The 20,259-nt window shown below is 50.5% G+C and overlaps 2 protein-coding genes across 3 annotated transcripts; one reads left to right on the plus strand and one right to left on the minus strand.

The window, feature by feature from the left end:
- Window positions 1-1,769, plus strand: LOC120696016 (sugar transport protein MST6-like). 2 transcript variants are annotated; one of them, XM_039979188.1, is made up of 2 exons: window positions 1-417; window positions 520-1,769. In XM_039979188.1, the coding sequence occupies exons 1-2, from the start codon at window positions 99-101 to the stop codon at window positions 1,653-1,655; spliced, it is 1,455 nt and encodes a 484-aa protein (XP_039835122.1). In that variant the 5' UTR covers window positions 1-98; the 3' UTR covers window positions 1,656-1,769. The 2 variants fall into 2 exon arrangements, with proteins under 2 accessions (XP_039835122.1, XP_039835121.1); XM_039979187.1 differs by having other exon boundaries at window positions 1-1,769.
- A 1,024-nt stretch (window positions 1,770-2,793) lies between these two features.
- Window positions 2,794-6,542, minus strand: LOC120674784 (phosphoenolpyruvate/phosphate translocator 1, chloroplastic-like). Its single transcript, XM_039955907.1, has 9 exons — window positions 6,063-6,542; window positions 4,800-4,922; window positions 4,565-4,717; window positions 4,382-4,467; window positions 4,015-4,099; window positions 3,767-3,886; window positions 3,607-3,675; window positions 3,273-3,402; window positions 2,794-3,183 (listed from the first exon to the last, which is right to left on the minus strand). Exons 1-9 carry the CDS (start codon window positions 6,402-6,404, stop codon window positions 3,107-3,109), a joined length of 1,185 nt encoding a protein of 394 aa, XP_039811841.1. The 5' UTR covers window positions 6,405-6,542; the 3' UTR covers window positions 2,794-3,106.
- Window positions 6,543-20,259: the final 13,717 nt, after the last annotated feature.

Consider the following 20,259-nt stretch of genomic DNA (forward strand, 5'->3'; position numbering starts at 1 on the left):
TCAACGAACTCGGCTTGCCACTCGTGATCACACATCAAGACGCGCCGTGTGTTCTTGACTTGAGTCATCGTCGATCGTCTTCGGTAGTTGGGTTCGCAATGGCGGGCGGCGCAGCCGTGGCGCCGGGCGGGCGGCGGCAGGACTACCCCGGCGGGTTGACCCCGTTCGTGTTCATGGCGTGCCTGGTGGCGGCCACGGGCGGGCTCATCTTCGGCTACGACATCGGCATCTCCGGCGGCGTCACGTCCATGGACCCCTTCCTCGTCCGCTTCTTCCCGTCCGTGTACCTGAAGCAGGCGGCGGCGGCGGACGGCGGCAGCCAGTACTGCAAGTTCGACAGCCAGCTGCTGACGCTCTTTACCTCCTCGCTCTACGTCGCCGCGCTCATCGCCTCGCTGCTCGCGGCGTCCGTCACCCGCGCCGCCGGCCGCAAGTGGTCCATGTTCTACGGCGGGGTCACCTTCCTCGCTGGGTGCGTGCTCAACGGCGCCGCCATGAACGTGACCATGCTCATCCTGGGCCGCGTGCTGCTGGGGGTCGGCGTCGGCTTCGCCAACCAGAGCGTGCCCGTCTACCTGTCGGAGATGGCGCCGGCGCGGATGCGCGGCATGCTCAACAACGGCTTCCAGCTCATGATCACGCTCGGCATCCTCCTGGCCAACCTCATCAACTACGGCGCCGACAGGATCGCCGGCGGGTGGGGCTGGCGCCTCAGCCTCGCGCTCGCCGCCGTCCCCGCCGCCGTCATCACCGTCGGCTCCGTGTTCCTCCCGGACACGCCCAACTCCCTCCTGGAGCGCGGGCGCCCCGAGGAGGCCCGGCGGATGCTGCGGCGCGTGCGCGGCACCGACGACGTGTCCGCCGAGTTCGACGATCTGGTGGCCGCCGGCGAGGCGTCCAGGGCCGTGTCGCGCCCGTGGCGCGACATCCTCCGCCGCAAGCACCGGCCCCAGCTGGTGATGGCGGTGGCGATCCCGCTGTTCCAGCAGCTCACGGGCATCAACGTCATCATGTTCTACGCGCCCGTGCTCTTCAAGACGCTGGGCTTCGGCGGCAGCGCGTCGCTCATGTCGGCGGTGATCACCGGCCTCGTCAACCTCGCCTCCACCTTCGTCTCGGTGTTCACCGTGGACCGCGTCGGCCGGCGCGCGCTGCTCCTGGAGGGCGGCGCCCAGATGCTGGCGGGGCAGCTGGCCGTGGGCGCCCTCATCGGAGCCAAGTTCGGGTGGAGCGGCGTGGCGACCATCCCGCCGGGGTACGCGGCGGCCGTGGTGGTGGTGATGTGCGCCTACGTGGCCGGCTTCGCGTGGTCGTGGGGCCCGCTGGCGTGGCTGGTGCCCAGCGAGGTGATGCCGCTGGAGGTGCGGCCGGCGGGGCAGAGCATCACCGTCGCCGTCAACATGCTCATGACCTTCGCCGTCGCGCAGGCCTTCCTGCCCATGCTGTGCCGCCTCAAGTTCGTGCTCTTCTTCTTCTTCGCCGCCTGCGTCGTCGTCATGACGCTCTTCGTCGCCTTCTTCCTGCCGGAGACCAAGGGCGTGCCCATCGAGGACATGGCCGGCGTCTGGAAGGCGCATTGGTACTGGAAGCGGTTTGTCGACGACGGCGAGGACGCCGACGGCAAGGGGGACGTCGAGATGGGTATAGTAGTTTAGCGTAGTTATTAGTTTTTTAAGGATCAATTTAATCAGGATCGAGCGTGTGTTCAACTGGTCATAGATACAGTAGTGTAGAGTAGCTGCTAGCTAGATTTCACTTCATTCAGTTGTTTTATGTTCATTGGATTTATAATAAAGATATATTATTGGAGTACCTTTTCTCTTCACGCAATCGCATACTCCTGCTGCTATAAGCTAGTTCACCAAATTATAAAAGGAAGAAAAACCAAATGAATTAGTAATATTTACCTGTGCACCAGACACCTTTGGTCTTTTAAGGATACCGGCGGTCCACAGGAGCAAAGCGACCACAGTTCCAACGGCGAACTGCACCGCCGTGACGTTTATCGGGAACGGGAAAACCTTGAGAACCTGCCATGCCCATGCGTTTACAGGAACGGTTTAGAATTAACTTGCTGGTGATCGTTGTGATGATCATCTAGATGTTGCTCAGACAATTAAGCAACTGATAATGAAGCGCCAACATCTAGACTAGATGTCGGAGCTGTCGGTCACCTCACTCACCTGCTTGTTGTAGACGACGGTGAAGAGGTGCCAGAGACCGAAGAGGGCCCCCAGCCGTAGCATCGTCTTGGCGTGCCCTCCTCCGGCCATGGCCTCTCCTCCTCTAGCGGCGTCCATGTTCTTGGTCGCCTTCGTTGGCTCGTCGCGTCGTTGTCTTCTTTGTGCCTTAGGCCGGCCCAACGAGGACATTTCTGTTGTCTACTTGTCTGGAAGGCGAAATCGAAGCGCTTCCTCGGCAATGACGCCGACGGCCGTGGGGACAACGAGATGGGTACAGTTTGACGGATAATCTTTTCGCGGTGAAATTTGTTGTGCCGACTTCCTGTCCTGAGTGAATGAATACAGAGTGCCCAGGCCACCCGAGTTCAAGCAACAAAACCAAGGATCCCAGTAGTGTAGTGCAGTGTGGCGTCCATGCCGAAACTACCACGATGTAACACGAAACAATAATTCCGAAGATTATGATCTCAATCACACATTTTTTTGCTGTCCATCTTCCCAGTTTAGAACAGGACTAGCAGACTGAAAACAGCCCCACGGAATGACATCCTCCCAGTTCCGCGAAAGGATCCCAGTAGTGTAGTATTGTCCATGCCGAAAGAATCACGACTCACCACGAAAGAATTAACTCCCGAGGATTACATCTCCACCACACTATTATTTTTGTCTGTCTTCCTCGAAGTTCAGTTTCAGAAGCGTAAAAGAAAGCACAAGAAAAATGGCACCACATCAAAATTATTAATACACCAATAAACCATAAATCCGTTCAAAAATGCTAGTAATTAAATCACATACAATCACATGAAGTGGTAGCAAACCAGAGGGGCTCCTTTCAATATCATTCTAAACTACAGCACTCGCTAGTCACTCATGCGGAAGGTCTTCCACAGTTCTAATGGACCGATGGACCTGATAGTATGTCATTAAGCAGCCTTGGGCTTGGGCTTAAGCCTCTTCAGTTGCGAGTACAGGAAGACTCCTGCGAGGGCAACCCCGGTACCTGGACAAATCAAATTTTCCCAATTCAATTCGTGAGGGAGAGCGGCATGATTGACTTAATTAGAGTGGTGAAAGGAAAAAGATGCGGACCTAGAGAGTTGACAGGAGAAACAGGGGTCCTGAAGAACAGAACGGAAGTCACAATGACCACCACACGCTTGACGCAGTTGCCCACTGAATGGGTGACTGGGGACACCCTAGCGAGGATCATGTATGACACCTTCAACAAATTAAGCACAACAAGATCAGTAAGTAAACTCAAAATTGTGAACGCTCAACACCATGTATACACAGGAACTGGAATTTGTACATGCATATCAAATAATCTGACTCGGCACCAAACATGTAACTAAAAAGGAAAAAAGATCCAATAATTCCAACAAGATGGGTCATCACTAATCAGATAACTGAATATATGGCTGACCTGTTGGTATGCATGGAAGCAGAATGCAGCAATCAGCGACCTCGTGTAGACCTGTTTTAAGTTCAAGCCCTGCACAAGATTTTAATTTTTCAGAAATATATAATTGTCCTCAACCCAGTCTGCAAGGTGTCATGAATAAATAAAGGTCAGGAGTACTCACAGCAGACTGCAAGACTGCAGGACTGACTTTGACACCCTCTGTTAGTAAGGTTACTGGGGCCAAGAGGAAGAATGACATGACTGTAATGATTGAGAAAAGATTAATGTTGTCCAGAGATTCCTGAAGTGAGGAAAAGAGTTAGGTATACACATGACTATTCAATGACTAAAACTAACAATTAATTATTCATAACAAAATTGCTAAACAATTCAACAAAACTGCAAAGTGATAGTTCAGACTTCAGAGACCTCTTTCTTCACCATAAGCTTCTTGCTTAGCACATTCCTTGACTGGAAGGTTACATTTGAAGCCATTGCACTCCAAAAGCCAGCCCTGTGAGATAGAAATTCGAGGTTACACATGACCATGCAATGACATAACAAGGAATCCATTGCTTTTAACTTCCAGATTGTGTGTAAGTGCATGCAAACACACCATACACTATGCACAACAGAGAAAAACTAACAATTGTAGAAACAATGACACTGGAACATTGATAAACTCAACTTCGAGGTACATCAGACGATTGAAGCAATGAAGCAAAAGATAGGAAATTAGTATGCAATTTGCACAAGAACCATCCAAAATTCTAAAGCAGGCACCTGTATTGCTTACCAGTTAAAGGAAGCCTCAGTAAGAGATGCCAAAGCCACACCACCAACGATGGGAACAAGAGACAATACAACCCAAGGAGTAGGCAACTGCAAAATCGTTCATTTGCCGGAGTAAAAACAGGAAAAGTTTTATCATATTGCCAGCAGTTACTATCAGACTACAGAGCTGAGCAGATGAAATTACCTCACCAAGGAAGATTGCTGAAAGGAGGACTGAGAAGAAAGGCTCCATGGCCTTGATAGTATGTGTAAATGACACTGCAACCTTTCCAAGGCTCATGTTTGTGAAAAGATTGCCCATGGTGTGGACAATAGCCAGAGGAAGGATAGCGAGAAGCTGAGAAACAAGAACAAAACTGATGTCATTTTGATGCACTGTGTGTGTGCTGAAAGTTTGTACAGAGAAACTAAATATTCACCTGGGCACCAGAAATCTTTGGTCTTTTAAGGATACCAGTGATCCACATGAACAAAGCAATGGCAGTTCCAACAGTAAACTGCACAGTTGTGATGTTTATAGGGTACGGCAAAACCTTCAGAACCTGCCGAGCATTGAAACAGTTTTAAAACATGTATTAGTTACTAGCAACTGATGTTCACCATGTAAATGTTTCTCACATAACTCAAAGGTGGGGCGGTGTACACCAACAAATTGAACTACTGTCATTTACCAAAACTCACTTAAATTTCTCTTTAGTTACAAAGCATGATTTTCATCAGTAAATAAAGCCTTGACAGCATCACCAGAAAACATCTGAGTGAATGTTGAAACAATGGACCACATATCAACAAGGAGTCAAGGATCTTGTCACAGTAGAGAAGCTATTCTAATCTATTAATCACAGATATACAAAAATGAAGACCTATGTGCGTATTAATAAAAATGGAAAGACATCACATGGGTGCAGTCTGCAGTGCAAAAGACAGATCATGTGTGAATTCATCATCAAAAGCTTGCTATGTAAAAGCTTTTCATATATATACACATATATGAAATAGGCTTAATTGCATCGTTATTGACTATGGTTAAAACAAAAGTGTAGATACTTCCTAGTCTTTACAAAATTGAGCAAAACCTTACCCAGAATGTGTAGTGTGGGGAGCATATATGAAATGAAGAAGAAAAAGGAAGCAAAGTAGAATATCATGATGGCTTTGAGCAAATTCTTGCATTTACACAGAAAGTGGGTTGGCCTACATTTGTCAACTCAACTGTCGCTTTTACCAATTTTCTGGTGACTATGTGGCAAAAGAGAAATCCACTACAATTGATCTATAAATTTCTCAAGACAATAAGCTCAGGCCAGCTAGCATTTCACCGACCCTAGTGAAATGTCCGTGTGGAAGCTTCAGCAACACCGATATGACGGAAATATGGAATAATAAATGAACAAACCAATCTATGCCTCTTCTCGGCATACTGCATAGGGCAAGCACGAACGGAGAGATGCAAAAGCTATGTCCATGCCATCATCGGAAATACCCAAATGCAAACTAAGAGAAGGATCTGTCCTTGGTACGTACGTACGATTACCGATCTGCGCAAGAGGATTCACTAGTGCGCGGTCACTAGAGGGAAGACCAGCAGTCCACCTCCTCGCACGGCATAATGCAACACAGGAAAACAGGGGCAGGGGTCATGGCGACGGCAATGGCAGTTTGCCGTCAGTCAGTCAGCTCACCTGCTTGTTGTAGATGTTGAAGTAGATGTTGAAGAGGTACCAGAGGCCGAAGAGCGCCCCCAGCTGCAACGTCTTCATCAGCCCTCCTCCGGCTTCCTCCCCGCCCCCCTGCGCCGCGGCCGCCGCCGACGCCGACGCCGCCACGTCCCTGCATCTCCGCTTCTCCTCCTCCTCAAGCGGCGAGGCCGGCACGAGCCCGGCGCGGGCGGAGAGGCGGAGGGCGCGCGCCGGGAGGACCGGATTGTGTCCGGCGCCGGCTCCATAGCGGCGGTGGCTAGGGCAAGCGGCGAGCGGCCGCGCGGCGCATGGCCGGACTAGCCCGATGGCCGCCGCGCTCTGCATCGTCCTGGGGAGGGTCGCCGCGGCTCCCCGCCGAAGATCCGGGAAGCCTGAGCCTCGGGAGGCGGGCGGAGGGATCGAGGCGGACGCGGCGGCGGCGGAGAGCACGAGGTTTCTCACCGGGTTTGGCGAGGTGGTGCCGTGCGCGAGATTTGGAGGAGCTTTATGCAGCGGCGAGGCCCAGGCAGTGTCACTGGCATGCGGGGCCGACGGAGCTCGTGGGACTCACTTGCAGTGGGCGGGTGGATCCGACGTGGGCTTGGACCGTGGCGCCGCTCCGTGGAGCGCGACGAACAGCTGTCGCTGGCAAACAAGCAGGCGGTGCGGGCCCCGCCGCTCGGCGCCTGAAACGCCGGGGGATCCGTCGAGCAGCGCTGGATCGGAGGAGCGTGCGTGCTGCGGCGGTTTCGAGGGGTAGGTGAGAATGAGATGCGGACCCGCACGCACAATCCAATGACTACGAACAGAGTTTTCCAATAAAAAAATAGAGTTTTCAAAAAGTATAATCACAACAGTTAGAGCATCTTTAAGAATTCTTCTAATTTATTAGCTAAATTTACAAATTATACCTCTTTGTAAAAATAAAAAACTATCTAATTCTACGGAGTAATTCAACAGTCTAGTAAAATATGCCCCCGCGCCTCCTCCTCCTCAGCATGCTCACACCACCGGTGACGACCCGACGCACGCCACAGCAGAAGCGGGAGCCGGAGAAGACACGGCTGGCGGCGCCACCACCACGACCGGGAGCGGACCCCTAGCCGCCGCCGGCCGGCCCCTCGCGGCCTCGCCCCCTCCTCTGCTTCACGGCATGGCGATCTGCAGCAGCATCAGCCCGCGTCGGCGAACACGGCGAGGGGCCGCGGCCCTCTCCGGAGAAGGAGGAAGGGCGGCGACGACGAATCGAGCTCTCCCGCCGGCGAATCGAACGATTCCGCCGCCGAATTGACCTCGAACACCTGCGCGCGAGCTCGGCCCCTCCTCGAGCACCTCCGCGCCGGGCTCGGCTCCGCCTCCCAACACCTCTGCGCCGAATTCGGCCCCGCCTCCAGCAATGCCCACGAACATGGCGGTGGCGGGCTCCCCATGTGCGGCGGCGGCGGCGGCACTCACTCGCGGCCGCAGAGCTCTCTCGTTGTCGGGTACCGTAATTAGGGGCACCCTAATCTAGGGACTAAAATGCCCCAAAAATGCAAAACACAATCAAGCCCCAAAAAAGTCCAAATGCACGTTCGGCCCACGGCCCGATGCCCCGGGCAGCCTTGCTCGAGGCCTCATTGGTCGCAGAACAATCTCCGCCGCGCTCGAGGCCCCCTCAGCCGAGCCCTCCGCGGGGCCTCGGCGCGGGGAGAACTCCGCCTCGTTCGAGACCCCCTCGGCAGGCTGGAGCTGTGGCTCAACCACTCGACGGGACGGGCGCATTTATTGCCAACCACTCCGCGGCATGGGCGGGAGTCAGACGGTGTCAGCCGGCGTCGGCCACCACGCCGCACAGCAGACGTGACCGGCGTCCCGTCCGCCTACTCCGACCACTGTGCCGCTATTCCTGGCGCGGGTGCGGAACGCTGTGTGGACAGGTCTGGCACTGCCCTGCTACTATGCCGCCTATTCTCTGTACTTTCTCCTCTGCATGACCCTCGGCAGGCATGGGCAACGACCCTCGAACATAGCACGGCCTTTGATCGGGGTGAAGCTACCCTCGGCGTCCCGCCTTGTCAAACGCGGAGCATAGCGCGCTCTACAGCCATCACCACGTCGACGACTAGCGCCACAGGACAGGGACACATCTCGGGTGCTGTTAGAAGATTCGCAAGGACGATGACCACGCCCGACACCATGCCCCACAGCTCTCAGCGACAGGAACGACCAACTGTTCTCCCCCGATTCGGGGAGAAAGGGACAACTCCAGAAGATCACACACGCATGTAACCCTCCCCTCCTTGAGTCTATAAAAGGAGGGAGAAGCACACGTTCGGACACAAGCGAACATACGCAGACAGCCACTCGCACTCGCTTCTCCTCACATATTGGCACTTGCCTCAATCAACACTACTACACCCAGGGACTTGGGAGCCTCTCTCACTCTCTCGCTTAAGCTTGTACCCCCTAATACAAGCACCCCGGTGCAAGATAATACAATACCTTTCTCTCTGCTGGACATACGGCATCATCGGCCGGAACCAGGATAAACCCCGTGCCACTGTATTTCTTCTTGCATCAACCATCTAGGGACTGGGACACGCAACATCATTACTAGTTGGTGCTAAACCGCGAGGTTCGAACACCGACAATTGGCGTGCCAGGTAGGGGCGCTGCGTGACAATCATTCTCTGTTCCCGTTTGGTCCCTAGATGGCGGGCAGATCCGACCCGCTCCCGGCAGGCACGGTGATCTGGTTCGAGAGTCTCGAGTTCAGGGCAACCGGCAACGGTTATTTCCTGGAACTCCTCCCGCCCAGAACCAACCCTGGCGCTCCGGCGCCGCAGCCCCGACACTAGAGGCGCTCGGGCCAGCGCGCGCGACAAGCGCGCAATTAACGGCGCAGGGTGGCACACCTCAGCTCCCCCACGTGGGTCGAGGCTAGCGTGCCACAACCTGGCGCCACGACGCAAAAGGCCACCTCTTCATCACCAAAGGCAACCGCGACGCTGACGGAGGGAGACGAGTCTAGGCTGCCGCTCTACACTCATGGGATGCGAGCTTCTGCCGCGACCTACACGTCGTCCGTCAGCACCAACATGAGCGCGTACGAGGATTTGCTCGGGCATCATCTGCTCTCGGCTCGCAACCTCATCGCGTCAACACCTGACGGCTCGTACCCCGACTCCGCTGGTGAGGAATCCGCTCCCACGTGCGATCGTGTGAACCCGGAGTGGGACTACTCCGGAATCCGTGATCTCGGAGGCTTCTTGTCGTTTCAGGCTGCGGCAGACTACTGCCTCACCTGTTCCGACGACTCCAGCGAGGGGGATTACGACCCAACTCGGAAATGCTTCGTCACTGTGCTAGGGGAACACGACGACGATGACGCCGTAGACGCGGCACACGCCGCGACAGCCGCGGCAGGAGCGACTGCGGCGCCTGGACCGTCTACCCTGGCAAACGCAGCGCTACAGCAAGCGCAGTTGGCGCAACTCCAGGAGCTTGAGACCAAGCTCGAGGAGGAGCGTCGGCAAACGCAGAAGTTGCGTACTGCGCTCGAGCAAGAACGTACCGGCCACGGTACGTGGGCTCGGGAGGCAGGACGCGTGGCCCGGGACCAGATCATGGCAAATGGCCGCGAAGGAAGCCGCCTGGCCTTAAACAAGGCCAGCCAGAAGATCACCGCTACAGCTCTTTTACTCCGTGCTATGCCCGAGTCCTCTACGCCCGAGGGTCGCATCCTGCGCAAGAAAGCACAAGCCCTCCTCGAGGATGCTGCGGTACAGCAAGCTGAGAGTTCTGCGTCTCGCATGCGCTCGGTGGCCTCAACGAGAGCTGGTGGGGCGGCACAGCAGGACCGCGAGGCCTCGGTGCGCACCCCACCGGCGGGCGAGGCAAAGGCACTCACGGTACACGACGTGTCAAGCTGGCTCCTGCAAAGGATCGCCTCCAGGACACACGCGGTAACGCCCACGACGGCGACGCCCATAACATCCTCAACCAAAAGAAGAAGGATGGTGCCGTTCACGGCTACCACCCTCGTTGTGGTGGTCACTACGACAACAAGGAGGATAGGAGCCCATCACCGGAGCCTCCGGGCACCCGCGTGTTCAGCCGGGAAATCCGCGCTGCTCCATTTCCCCCACACTTTCGGCAGCCCGCCATCCTTACTAAATACTCGGGAGAGACGGATCCCGGGCTCTGGCTCAACCACTACCGCCTAGCATGCCAGCTGGGCGGTACGACTAATGATGCCGTCATCATCCGCAACCTTCCTCTGCACCTTGCAGATTCCGTGCATACGTGGCTCGAACATCTTCCCGCCAATCAGATCCACGATTGGTCCGACCTGGTCAGAACCTTCATGGGCAACTTCTAGGGCACGTATGTGCGTCTTGGGAACTCTTGGGATCTCCGAGGGTGCCGTCAGCAACCTGACGAGCCCTTGCGAGACTACATCCGACGCTTCTCCAAGCATTGCACCGAGCTCCCCAGCGTCACCGACTCCAAAATCATTAGTGCCTTTCATTTGGGCACAACGTGCAGGGATCTCGTGTGCGAGTTGGGACTGTCAGACCCGGGACAGCGAGACTGCTTATAGACATAGAATGTTCTAGAGTAAGGGATAGCTCATGGATGTACCTTACCTCTTTTGTAACTACCCGAATAGGCATAGAACTAGCTGCAGTACAAAGAAAACTACCCGATCGTGTTGTAGTAGGACTCCAACTGTACTCGGCTAGGACTTTCCATGTAACCATGTCCCCCAGATATATAAGGGCAGACAGGGACCCCCTCCAAACAATCATCAACACCTAAGGTAATACAAACCACACAGGACGTAGGGTATTACGCAAACTCGCGGCCCGAACCTGTCTAAATCTTTGTGTTTCTTGTACCATCGAGTTCTAGAGCCGTCGATCCCTACCTACAAACCCTACTGCTAAGGGTATCCTTGAACAGGCTTGGCGGTAAACACCGACAGGGACAGAACCCTCCTTCTAGTGTGAACGAGCTGTTCGATGTGGCAACCAACTTCGCCTTCGGCGAGGAGGCAGTCGGTACTATCTTCGATGGCAAGAAAGGCAAATGCAAGGTGGAGGCGCCCGCGGAGGGCAACAAGACCAAGAGCCCCACGAAGAAGCCCAAGCGGGGTAGGAAGGGGAAGAAGAAGGGTTAGCCAAACCAACGCGGTCAGGGGTAGGAGGAGGACTCTGATGAGGCCCTCGCTATCACCCCCAATCACAAGGGCCCTCGAGGCCCCCCTCGAGGCGGCGGTCTATTCGACGACATGCTGAAGAAGCCGTGTCCTTATCATAAGGGCAAGGTTAATCACTCCCTCAAGGAATGTGACGTGCTCCGCAAATACTTCAATCGTCTCGGCCGTAAGGACAAGGCCAAGAAGGAGAAGAACAAGGATAACAAGGGCGGCGACGGTTTTCCCTTGGTGGAGAACGTGTTCTTCATATTCGGTGGGCCAACGACGAACATGACCGCTCGGCAGCGCAAGCGAGAGCGCCGAGAGGTCTTCTCCGTCACCAAGGCTACGCCAGCCTACCTCGACTGGTCGGAGGACACCATCTCCTTCAGCCACAAAGATCACCCCGACTACATCCCGAAACCGGATCAATACCCGCTCGTCGTGTATCTGATCATCGGCAACACCCGGTTCTCCAAGGTGCTCATGGATGGGGGCAGTAGCCTCAACATCCTGTATGCACACACATTGGAGCTCATGGGGATTGGCTTGGACAAGCTGTGTCCCACCGTGTCGCCGTTCCACGGCGTCACTGTTGGCGCTCCTTAGCGCCCCCGATTTATATACCGCAAGCGCACGGTTTCGTGTAGCTTTTCCCTTAGAGTATTCCCCCAAGGTTTATCAATCCACGGAACCAAAGAAACAAGAAACAATCTACTAGAATAGAGATTCCTTTGTGTGAGATGGTGAAAACGAATCTAATCTACTAAAAACACGACAAACACCGAAGGTAGCAAGAGGAAGTTAGAGATAACCAATCTAGATCACCTAGATCATGCATATGTTGTAGTTCCAGCTAGATAAAGTGAAGTAAGATAGATGTGAATCTCAATGAAAAGCCTCTTTAACCCCAAAATCTCCAATCCGATCCCTCGATACCCAACCTACTAAGTGGCAACGGCCTGTCACGACGCCACCCCTTTCAACGGGATACCCTGAAGCAAGTCGAACCCCCTTTGGTAGTTCCGCCATGAACCTCTAGCCACCATGACTACAAGATCATGCTAAGTGATCTATCTCGATAATAGATCTAGGATGAAGCGAACCCAAAGAAAAGAACGAAATCGAAAGAGGAGAACATGGTCGCTAAACATTCGGAAACACAAATAACTTCACTATAAATGATAGTACATCACAAGATCACAACCGGGGCCCTACCTTGATCTTGATGATCCTAGCTCTAGAACTACGACGTGGTCTTCCTTGCAAGGTTCCCACGTCGGCTAGGGCGAACTTTAGACAACTAGCACGACCCTCAGCTCTCCGAGAGGTGTCCCTCTATCTTCTCTGCTCCTTGACGTCGTCTCCCGAATTGATCTCTGCGTGAACCTTGGGGAGGGGTCTTTAAATAGCCTCAGGGAACCCTCAGTCAAAGGGGAGGTCGAACCGACCTAAAAACAGGCTGGGCCGGCCTGCCTAACGAGCCTAGGCCGGCCGGCCTGGGTCTTTCCTTCGCCGGCTGGTGCTCAACTTTCTCCCCAAGTCTCCTGGAGTCTTCTAGAATTTATGACTTTCACGATTGCACCCCTTTAGGCGTCGTTATCTTCGAGATTTCTTCGAGGAGAAGGATAGGATGGAAAATCCTTCCTTAAATATCTCTTTGCTTTGCTTAGCCCCGAAGTATCTCGATCTTATCTTGTGGGTTTTGTCTTTTGGGCTTCATTGGAGGGTGGATGTACATGAATGTGCCTCTAATCATCATGGCCTTCGATCCTTTGTTCGGGCTTTGGCCTTCGTCATTCTTCATGTCATCGTGTGATCGTGGGCCTCGCCATTTCATGCTCCAAAATTGGTCAAAAACCTGCAAAAACGAAGTACCTCCAAAATATATGTGCAAATGTGAAAACGACCAATAATTGGGCCGAGGTTAGGATGGTTAGTGATTCTGATATTAAATTCATGCCATTATCAAAGTTAAACAGGGGATAAAATGGATACTTAAGGAGCGCCAACATTCCCCCCATGCTTAAACCTTGCTCGTCCTCGAGTAAGTCTTTGATAAAAAATCAGCGCTGCCTTTCAGTGTCCAATCCCTGCACTTGATCATACACGAGAAAACACAATGCTCCCAAAAAATATTTTGCAATTAATAATTCAAGTTGTAACCAGCTTTTTCAATGTGGAAGGTAGATACAAGTTAAATGCTTCCCCACAAGTATTAAGCACATGCTCTCAAAATTAAACAAGTCTCAGAATTAAGAAAGTAAGTTCCATAAGTAATGCTAAACCAAGATCAATAATTCAAACCTCATTGCAATTTGCTCATGTAAACTCTCAGCTCATCTTGTCTCTCAATCTTGCTAGAATTCTCTCCTTTCTTTCTCTCATATGTATGTGTGAGGCTTTATCTGGAGCTCTGGAAAGGTTAGTCCTAACAAAAGATGTTATAATCAAGATATTATCAAAACAAGAAATACTTCTTATGGATTTACCGAGACTCGTCAAAAAGACCATTGGAAAATAATTTCTTTGTGGAGAGGGAGAGAATGGAACACACACTTTACATGGTGGACATGTGCAAATGGCAACGGTTGATCTCAAGGCACGACTGAAGTCCTTGTTATCGGATTGCACATGGTTGGAATAATTGAGTATAGAATAATCTTCAAAGTACTTGGAGTTTAATGAAGCTAAAGGAACCGAGGAGCTTTTCATCATCATTCATTTTTTTTCTTTTCTCTCTTCCTCTTTTTTTCTTTCTTTCTTTTTGCTCCTCAGAACCATTGGCAACACAATGCACTTACTCCACCTCCCCCCATGCTTGAACGTTTGCTTGTCCTCAAGCAATGAAGTGATGATAACTTGATGGAGTGAGTGCACAAAACTTCTATCAATTCTCTGGACATAACTTTGGAATTCAAGGGAGCATCTCCTCGTGAAAGATTGAAGCCAACAGAGGAGGAAAAGGGGCAGGCCGGCCGGCCTAGGGGTGTTGAGCCGGCCGGCCTACTGCCTGTAGGCCTCCACTTCTTCGGATTTTTCTTCTGCGAACTCTTTGATGCTTCCCAAGCGTATGTTTTACTGAATTTTGCTCTTTATTCCACTGTTTTGCCGTCGAAATATATATACTCAATATATAGATTGTGGTCAAGGAGGTATTTCACAAAAAGATGTTTTTGGTTAGGGGTGGATATCCAGCGAGGTTTGCGATGTTCCCGGTATAGAAACTCACAATGCATGGATAGAATGGCTAGCAAAAGAGAGGTACGCAAAAATATGGAATGGTCAGCTTCTTAGTCTCGTACCAAAGAAGATAAATCCTAAATTAATTCACTTGAAAATAATTCTTGCTCTATGGTTTGTTATGATATAGCATTTAGGCTTGTAGAAGGGTAGAGCAATTGCAAAAGGTATCATTGACAAGGTTAGCTCAAAATTAAATCCAAATTAAATTTTCCTTGACAAGCTTAAGTAAGAGAGCAAGAGTAAAAGATATGGGTCTTAATTTATCATAACCTCCACAATTGAATTAGCCGGCATTTAATTAATTTTCAGATCATATTAGAGAGAGTATTAGTTTAATCATGCATAAATCAAGCACAAGAAAGTAGACAAAGCGGCAACAATCATCATATTTTAACATGGCACAAACTTTCTATCATCATTACTAACCATAACATTAAAGCGTAGGTGATGCGTTTATTTATCATGGTGATGAAGACAAAAGAAAACAAATTGCACACATGCTGAAATAAATAAAACAGAAAATTGCTACGCACACACAAGCTTGCACACATGCTGAAAATAAATGAAAAGAAATAGAAAATCCAGACCACACGTGCGAGCATTTTATTCATGGTCATGCCGTCGATCAATCTCCTTGATTGGCTCTTGCGTTGTATCCTTGATCATAATACTGCTGAAATGCTCCTCCATTAAATTGTTCCGGTGGCGCCAGGCCTAGAAGTCCCATTTGATATGCAATTCCTGCAGTTCCATCTTCTAGTTGGGTTGTATGCCTCCGGATGGCATCTATATCTTCCATGTTTCTTCTCGCATAAGCACCCATAATTCTCATTCCTTGTTCTGGTTGAGGGAGGTCAAAATATTGTGCTCCAAATGACGGGTCGGGCATCTCTCTTTGATATGACGAGGGTGGGTAGCCGTAGTTGCTAAATGGTGGGGGTGCCGCCGCAGCGTGCCCCCATGCTTGTTCTTGGCCTCCTTCCCATTGACTCGTCCATCCTTGCGGGTATCCCTGTCCACTTGATGCACCTTGAAATTCATTCCTCCAATAAGCAGAACTTGGCGGTGAAAGATTTGCTTCCAAGTCTTCTTGTTGTGCCGATGCCGATGTCCCTTCAATTAACCTTCATCTTTTTGATTTCTTCACCTTTTTTCCAATATTTTCAACTCGCCAATCAGTTCTCTCTCTTGCAAATAATTTCAGCCTTTGATCGGGTAGGGAAATATCCATCTCAGAAATAGTAAATCCCTTCTTTTCATCCCCACCGATATAATGGCCTTGCCTCAAATGATCAATCCCAATATCTCTTCCCAGGACATAAAATTTTTGGATCACTCGTAACCTCGGATTCATTGCTCGGGCTATCATTGTGAGATAACATCCCGAACCAACTTCTCCTGTGCCGGATGATGCTTCACAAAGCCACCTTTCAACCATGATGTTGGTGGGATCAATTACTTGCTTCTTCACCAATGCAGCATACATCCAATTTAATTCTTGGTCGGTGACCTTCGATTCTCTCATCCTCCCGAGAATTCTCTTGCTCAACCAAGAGTGGAATATTTGGAGGGTAACATTACTTATATTCTTTCTTTGGCGGTTGATATCTTTTGCTATTTTTGTCCAAAATCCATCAAGCTCTCCATCTTCAACTTGCACCATTTCATACGCATTACTTTTGAATCCGAGCAAGCTTCCCATTTCAATATAGGTGATTACTTTCTCTTCATTCTTGAGCCTAAATTTCAGACATGGAACTTCTTCATCATCCACCACTTCCGTTGATTTTTCTAATGTCATGAACATCTCAAGAGCCACTTCTTCTTGCATATCAACCGTGACACCATCGGAAAATAACTTCCAACCGATGTTCTCCAATAGCTCATAAATGTCATGATGAAATCCCAGCTTCACCAATGTTTCATCATCAAAATCATAATTTGCTCGTAGTCTTCCCTTCATGAACTTGAGCCTTTCTTCTTCTTCCTTCGACAAGATAATAAACCCATATTCTGAATTCTTGGGCTTGTATGGTGGTGGTGCGGATGACCTTGTCAAACGCCGTGGAGGAGGTGGCATCCCTTCGGTGAATCTCATGGAGGAGCTTCTCGGGTCTCTCATCCCACCAAGGAGCAGCATGTCGCTCCTCGGTGCGGGGTTGTCTTCCTCCATGCTCCGTGGAGACTCGGAGACCGAGTGCCTTCGCGAAGAACTTGCTGATGCGTCGGATGTTGATGAACGCGTCCTTCTCCTCCCGGCGATGAACTTCATGAGGCCACTCATGGTGACTCCTTGATGCACACACTCAAAAACAAACACACCGGGGGTTTCTTGCTGGCGGAAGAACAATATATCGAAGAGTGGAGCAAACTAGGAATTGTGGTGAATTTTCTGAGATTTTTGGAATAGATTTTGGTGGACGAATTTTTCAGGGCTCTAACTGATGTTTCTGGGCAAAGAACTTGAAGAACATAAGCAAGGAAATGAGTGAGGAGTATACCTGCCAAAGGGGAGCACCAGAGGGCTTAAATAGGGGCCAGGCCGGCCGGCCTAGGACCTTGGGGCCGGCCGGCCTAGGGTGTTTTTCCCTCTTCTCCACTTCAATTTTCTCTGGTGGCTTCGTGGTGCAATTATTTGCTTCTGTCCAGTACATCTTGTATGCTTTGCACCGCCCAAATCATGTGAACCACTCCTTCTTTGCCTTTGATGTCCACTTGCAACATTATTTCTCCACTTTGTGTCATTCACCTTGTCCCATGCTTAATCATTCATCACATGGTGCCATCTTTGCTGAAAATGATTTGTCCTTCCCATGCATAGCTGCTCCCTCCTTTGAATTATTTGCATGTGGTGGTAGGTAGAGAGCACAACTCTTTCCCGTGAACTTACTTTGATCAATGGGTGTTAATCAAGCACATAAACCCTTTCCAAATCATGCTTAGATGTTTAACCCTCCTCTAACTTCGAAATTTCAGAATTGACTCAAAGCATGCAATGAGTTTAAATGAATAATTAGAGGGGAATTGAAACATCTTTACATTTGTAAGTCGAAAAATACTTCCCGACTACATTAATTTTGGTTGCACCGGAACCGTTCACTTTCATGAATTGATAGTGAACAATCACGAATTCAACCGTGGGTCTTGGGTTTAGGTTCTAATTTTTGCCAAAATGAGAGAGAGAATTTTGAAAAAGAGAATAATCAAGGTTAGGAAAATTCTAGTCCTATGGTAATGAAACTGAAAATTCTCTCTATGTTTGTGCGAACCTACGCATCAAGAATTTAAGTAATATAAACATAGCGCGACTCTACTCGTGTGTTTTGTCAACTTGGTCCGGCCGTCATGGACAGGACGGTCGCCAAAAATAGGTATGGAATTTTGGATGTGGCTTTCTCAAGAAGAGGCAAATAAATCATAGGATGGCTCATGTCATTGGGTTAAAATAAGAAATAACATCGGAATGACCGAGCGAATAAAATCCAAATAGAATTGTTTGACCGAACGACCAATTGTTCAAAAGTATATCATGTTCTTGCGTAGCAAAATTCTTGACTCACCTAAACTTTTCGCGGGTTGTCCTCCCGACAGCTTATTCTTGACTTGACGAACGGGTTGAACTCCCGACAGCTTTATTCTTGACTCGACGAACGGGTTGCCTCCCGCAAAGCGCTTCGTTTATAGTCTATAGCTAGACTTTCTTCTTTACTTCGGACCAACGCTCGGTGATGGCGCTGCAGTCTTGGGTACCCACTTCCGCACAATCCTTGGTGCAGGTTTGTCTTCTACGTTAGTCTTCTTTTAGGTCTTCACAGGCGGGCTTTTAGCTTTCTTCTTGACGGGTGCAACGATCTTCTTTGTCGCGATGGACGCGACGACTTCTATCTCCTTCTTCGCTTCCTTCTTGTTCGGCTCTTCTTCTTTCTTTGGCTTCTCCTCTGTGACAAGGCGGTGAGGCGGAAAATATTTGACATTGATCATGTTGCATACCTCGAGGCGTGGACGAAACTTGAATTCGCTTGTGGTGCCATTGATGTTGAACTTTATCTCCCCCTTGCCAACGTCGATGTTCGCCCTTGCGGTCTTGAGGAAAGGTCTCCCAAGTATGAGAGGCGCCTTGCTCCCTTCTCCCATATCGAGAATCACAAAGTCAACGGGGACTAAGTGTTCTCCAATCTTCACGGGCACATCTTCGGTGATTCCCAAAGGATAGCGAACGGAATTGTCCGCTAACTCTAGGCACATGGCGGTGGGTTCCGGCTCTGGTAAGCGTAGCTTCTCGAACACACTCCTTGGCATGACGCTCACACTTGCACGAGATCACAAAGTGCTCTTTCGAACATAAGAGATCCAATGGAACACGGGATGGTAGGACATCCGGGGTCCCTCTTCTTTTTAGGAGCTTCATTAGCGATTGCCGCGCTACATTCCTCGGTTAGCTTGACAGTGCTTGGCGGTATCTCACGCTTGTTTCCCATGATGTCTTTGAAGTAGCGAGAATACGTCGGAACTTGTAGAGCGTCCAAGAGCGGCATATTGATGCTCAACCTGCGTACCATGTCAACAAATTTGTTGAATTGCACATCTTCATGTTTACCTTTGCGGTATCGTGGCCTTGGCGGTAGAATCTTGGTGTCTATATCATCTAGCTCAAACTCCGGCTCTTCGGTGACTATCTCTAGCATAGGAGTAGGTGCCTTCTCCTTGATGATGGTCTCCACTTCAACTCTTGGCTTAGGCTTCCTTGCTCCTGCTGCATGTTCGGGTTCTTCGGTCTCCTTTCCCGAGCGAGTTTGAATTGCCTTAGCCGTCTCCGGACTTTGAGGTTGCCCGGGCAATTTTCCTTCGTTGCTAGATAAGCATCCGGCGAGCTGGGCTACTTGTGTTTCTAGCATCTTCATCATGTTGAGTACTTGAAAGTTAGAGCTCCCGACCTCCGTCACCTTGCCATCAATGTTCTCCAAGATCTTATCCATAGCCTTAAACTTGGTGACGGTGTCCTTGTTGATCTTGCCTTGCTCCTCCATGAACTCCTTCAATTGTATACGAAGAGGCACCGAGTTTTGAATGGAAGAGCTTGCATTAAATTGGGGTCTACCTTGCCCGTAGCGGAAGTTGGTTGGCGGAATCCATTCTCCCTTCTTCACGTAGTCGAGCATCTTGGCTTCCTCCGGGCAATTCTTTTGCACATGGCCGTACTCTCCACATTCTTCACATGTAGACCTTGCTTCGGCCGCCTTTAAATCAATAGCTTGGGCTTCTCTCTTTTCCACTTCCATCTTCTCCAACCTTCTCATGAGCGAGTCGATCTTCCCTTCTAGCACTTCTTCACGTTCCACTTGTAATACACTCTTCGCGGCGCCCACGGCTTGGAGTGGTTGTAGGCGACCCGATGATGCCCATGCGTCATTGTCTGCCACCTTCTTGAATAGCTTGAAAACTTGAGTAGGCGTGAGCTCAATGATAGAACCTCCGGCCGATGCGTAGAACTCCGTCATGAACTCTTTCATCAAGGACTCCCAATTTTGCACCGTGTGCGGTGGTAGAGAATGAAACCATTGCAGCGCTCTCCCAAGTAAAGAGAACGGAAAGAGCCTCGCTCTTATTTGATCTTGAGTCATCCCTTGCATGTCGAAGGTGCGGCATAGTTGGAGGAACGCTTGAAGATGTAGATTAGCGTCTTCTTTTCCAGTGAAGGGCGAGCTTTGCACCATCCTTATGATTGAAGTCTTGATCTCGAACGGAACTCCGATGTTGTCGAGATTTTTGATC

The sequence above is a fragment of the Panicum virgatum genome, chromosome 2K (assembly GCF_016808335.1).
Source record: "Panicum virgatum strain AP13 chromosome 2K, P.virgatum_v5, whole genome shotgun sequence".
Taxonomy (NCBI): domain Eukaryota; kingdom Viridiplantae; phylum Streptophyta; class Magnoliopsida; order Poales; family Poaceae; genus Panicum; species Panicum virgatum.

Coding starts and splice junctions, on each gene's coding strand:
- LOC120696016 (XM_039979187.1), top strand. CDS start 99: ATGGCGGGCGGCGCAGCCGTGGCGCCGGGCGGGCGGCGGCAGGACTAC.
- LOC120674784 (XM_039955907.1), bottom strand. CDS start 6,404: ATGCAGAGCGCGGCGGCCATCGGGCTAGTCCGGCCATGCGCCGCGCGG. Junction 4,923..6,062: donor TCAACATCTACAACAAGCAG/GTGAGCTGACTG, acceptor AATGCTCGGCAG/GTTCTGAAGGTTTTGCCGTA. Junction 4,468..4,564: donor CAGCAATCTTCCTTGGTGAG/GTAATTTCATCT, acceptor ACGATTTTGCAG/TTGCCTACTCCTTGGGTTGT.